This window comes from Cystoisospora suis (genome assembly GCF_002600585.1).
Source record: "Cystoisospora suis strain Wien I chromosome Unknown contig_12220, whole genome shotgun sequence".
Lineage (NCBI taxonomy): Eukaryota > Apicomplexa > Conoidasida > Eucoccidiorida > Sarcocystidae > Cystoisospora > Cystoisospora suis.
The window spans coordinates 1-3438 of record NW_027164982.1 but is presented as its reverse complement, the minus strand read 5'-3'; the positions used below and the strand labels follow the sequence as shown (position 1 = coordinate 3438).

Sequence of the window (3438 nt, the reverse complement as noted above, 5' to 3'; positions counted from 1 at the left end):
GGGGGGGGGCCTTCCTAGTACCTTCTATGGTTGTTTGTGTCTTAGAGGGGGAATCTACACTTCGCTGGTCAGTCATATATCCCTTTGTCATCTATAAGGTTAGTTGATTAGAGTCGGTTCGACACGGAACGTTTTTCTTCTTCTGTCGCCCGAGCGAATGGGTTGTAGAGTAGCTCTTCTTGGTAGGAGTTTCAAGTGAAAACACGATGGCTAGATAAAAGCAGGACGTCGGATGTAGAGAGGGTGTCGAAACTGCGCCCTGGTGTGTATGTACACCTCCTGTATATGTGGTACATAAGGTGATCGCATGCGGCGCCTGTCTGTGTTCTCTTGTGCAGTTCTATGTTTTAGCGTAGAGCCAACTACCTCAGTGATTATCGCGTCTTCCCGTCACCAGCGAGATAAAGTCTACACCTGTCTAAAGATTTTGAGGTGAGCAAACAGTGGATGAACGAATGAGAAACACTCTCCACATAAAAATATATATAGGTCTCTTGTGTAGGCATTTGTAGAGATTCGTTCTAGCAGCTTTCCGAATGAGGCTTCAGCCTTGAAACAACCGAACGCTGATGAACATGTAAAAAAGAGAGTGTCAGAGAGAGAGAGAGAGAAGAGAAAGAGTAGCTGGGTGGATGGACAACATAGATATGTCGATGGTAAGTATAGAACGTCTCTTGTCTTGGCTAGTTAGCTAGAGATTCTTTTTTGCTCCCTCTCACTTCTTCATGTAAAATAGCACTTGAGAGCCTCCATACTTATCACGGCAAGGAAGGCATGCAGATTGAGATAAGAAACACATCGTTACCCTCTCTGTCTAGTGAGAGCTGACTTCGATCCAACCACATTTTAAGAGAAACCACCTCCTTTCTTCCTCTTCTTTCTCCTCCTGACACTACTTTGGAGGATTGGCTTGTCTATCTTTGTTTTGCATGAGAGAAGATGCGCATGCAGTGACATTCCTTTCTCCTTTGCTTTGTCCTCAAGCAAGCAACTGTGCCTTCTGTGTCTGTACTGAGGAATGACGTCTGTCTTTCTTTCTTTCTTTCGCTTTTTGGCTGGACCAAGGGAGACGAGGAAAGAAGTTTAGGGTTTGTGTGTTCGATTGTGCAAAGTTGGGTCAGTCAATGCGTGAATGATCATCGACCGACGGAGGAGGGCCGTGGGTCGTTGCGCATAGAGGGAAGAAGAGGTCTTGTTTTCTTTGAGACGTCTCGTGTGACTCCTCGTTCTCCTGCTACTACTCTTACTACTATTCCTCTCTATCTTATACCATGTTATGTTTTCGATGAAGTTGCATGGAGAAGGGGCAAAGGTGGTATGGTGGTGTGTTCATTCGGTTGTAGACTGTTTGTCTATGATGGTGATGATTTGGAGGGTGGGACAGAAGAAAGAAAGAAATGCAAGAGAGAAAGAAGAGAATTACGGACGATGATGATGATGACGTTCTTCGTTGTTATGAAAGTCGTCTTTCTCTGCGGTAGTTGAAGACGCACTTGCGAGCGCGTGTATCTTTCTTCTTCCTATTAGCGCGACCGAGGGAATCCTGATGCGGCAACAGCGGCAGCATTCGATGGTCCTTCATGAGAGGAGCGCCCAATTACATTCTGCTGAAGATCTCTTAGAGGAGAAAGAAGAACGTCTTGCACAGCAGCAGATGGAGTTGGAGGCTCAACGTCAGCTTCTTCTCGAAAAAGATAAGGAAATTGAAAAACTCCAACAGAAACAAAAACAGCTAGAAGAAGAAGCCCAGGCTGCTAGTAGTGGGAAGGCCCCAGCATTTCGTCCTAAGATCGGAGGCGGCCCTGGTGGAAAAGCTGCTGGTTCGCCTCTTAAGCCTGGAGGGGGAGGGGGGGATTTACAGAGAGCTAATCAGAATCTACAACGGCAGTTAGACATTGCTGAGGCAGAAAATACACGTCTACGTAGAGAGACTGAAATAATGAAACAGATCATCGAAGACTATGAAAAGAGTGGCGATGATGACGATGGCGATGATGACGACGACGAATCTGTCTATTATAATCCTCGATTCAGAGGGGGAGGCCAGTCCAACCCAGTTGTTACAGCAGCAAGGAGGGGTAGCGCACTTGCCGCCAAGATTGTCTCACCTCTTATCAAACAAAAACACTGAAGAAGAATTGCTTGGAGAAGAAAGTATTGGGAGAAGACGGCGTGAAAAAGGAAGTCATGAGGCGGTCGGGGTGATGGGGGGAAGGAATTTAGTTCATGCGACCAATGCATTTCAACAGCCATGGTTGTAGTGTATCTATCGATGTCCCCTCTTCTTCATCTTCTTCATGGGAGTCCTTCCTTGGGTTGTCGTCATTCTTCCCCCTCTCTTCTTCCTCCTCTTCATGCATACGCCGACTTTATCAACACTCGACAGTGCGTCTGTATGTTCAGTTGTGACAGGAGTGCCGGGAAACAGCAGCAGAACAAGAAGCAGAAGCCTCCGCCTTCCGTCCGTCCTGAGTCAGATGATGTGACTGGAATAGGAGAAGAAGAAGCTTTGGAGTCGCTCCAGCCAAATTCCTTGACGTATGATGATGATGATGCTGATTGAGGAGGAGTCCTATGCATGTGTTCCGATGTATATGTCCAATCTTCCGACGGGAGCCCCTCCTTTCCTGTTTTCAGTGTGTGATATGTAAAAGCTTTTTCTTCCTGCATTCTTTCTTGGCGTGACAACGCCACAGCAGCAGAGGCAGTGGAAGAGACAACTTTGGCAGTGATGTGTGGAGTGAAATGAAAGGAAGGGGGGGGAAATTTTAAGGGTGGTGCCGTTCGTTCGCCTTTGAAGGGAAAGGAAAGTCAAGAATGAATGACGTTTTCGGAGCAGCCCATTGATCGGGCTGCCATTCTCAGTGTGTGACTACCAGTAATCCATTTTGTCGCTGTTAATTAAGCAAGGTTAATGAACGATGACAGCTTTTTTTTTTTCTTCATTCTTTCGCCTCTTTCCCTCTCTCTGACTCACTCCACAGGCTCGAGTCAGTTGTGCGGTGTACGTTGTCCTTTCTTCCTTTCAACTCCATCTGAAGATGNNTGTACGTTGTCCTTTCTTCCTTTATTGGGGGAGATGTCTCTTGCTTGATTGATCGATTTTAAGGAGCTTATGAGCCGTGGTCTTGCTTTTCAATCGTATTGGTATTGTCAATTTCAGACAATGCATTCAGGTCGAGGGGGGAAATCTCCTTCTTCTTCGAGGGGAGCTGTACGTGTGCATGCCTATGACCTTTTTTGTTCTTCCTCGTCTTTGTGAGGTCCTTCCCGTCAAGTCCCTTTTCTTTCTTTTTCGTAGCGTACCTAGCAGCAGAAAAGTTTTTCTTTCTTTTCACGTCCCATGCATTTTTCATTTGGTTGGTATTATTTTTCATGAATGGTCGGTTGAATGGTTGCTGTAGTAACAGGAGGGAGAGAGCCCGTCCAAATATCTAC

At 46.2% G+C, this 3438-nt stretch overlaps 1 protein-coding gene across 1 annotated transcript; it reads left to right on the top strand.

Annotated features, from left to right (window-relative positions):
• The first annotated feature begins 164 nt into the window (after positions 1-164).
• Positions 165-3425, top strand: CSUI_011482 (uncharacterized protein). Its single transcript, XM_068071580.1, has 2 exons — positions 165-432; positions 1528-3425. Exons 1-2 carry the CDS (start codon positions 308-310, stop codon positions 2129-2131), a joined length of 729 nt encoding a protein of 242 aa, XP_067916444.1. The 5' UTR covers positions 165-307; the 3' UTR covers positions 2132-3425.
• The last annotated feature ends 13 nt before the right edge of the window (positions 3426-3438 follow it).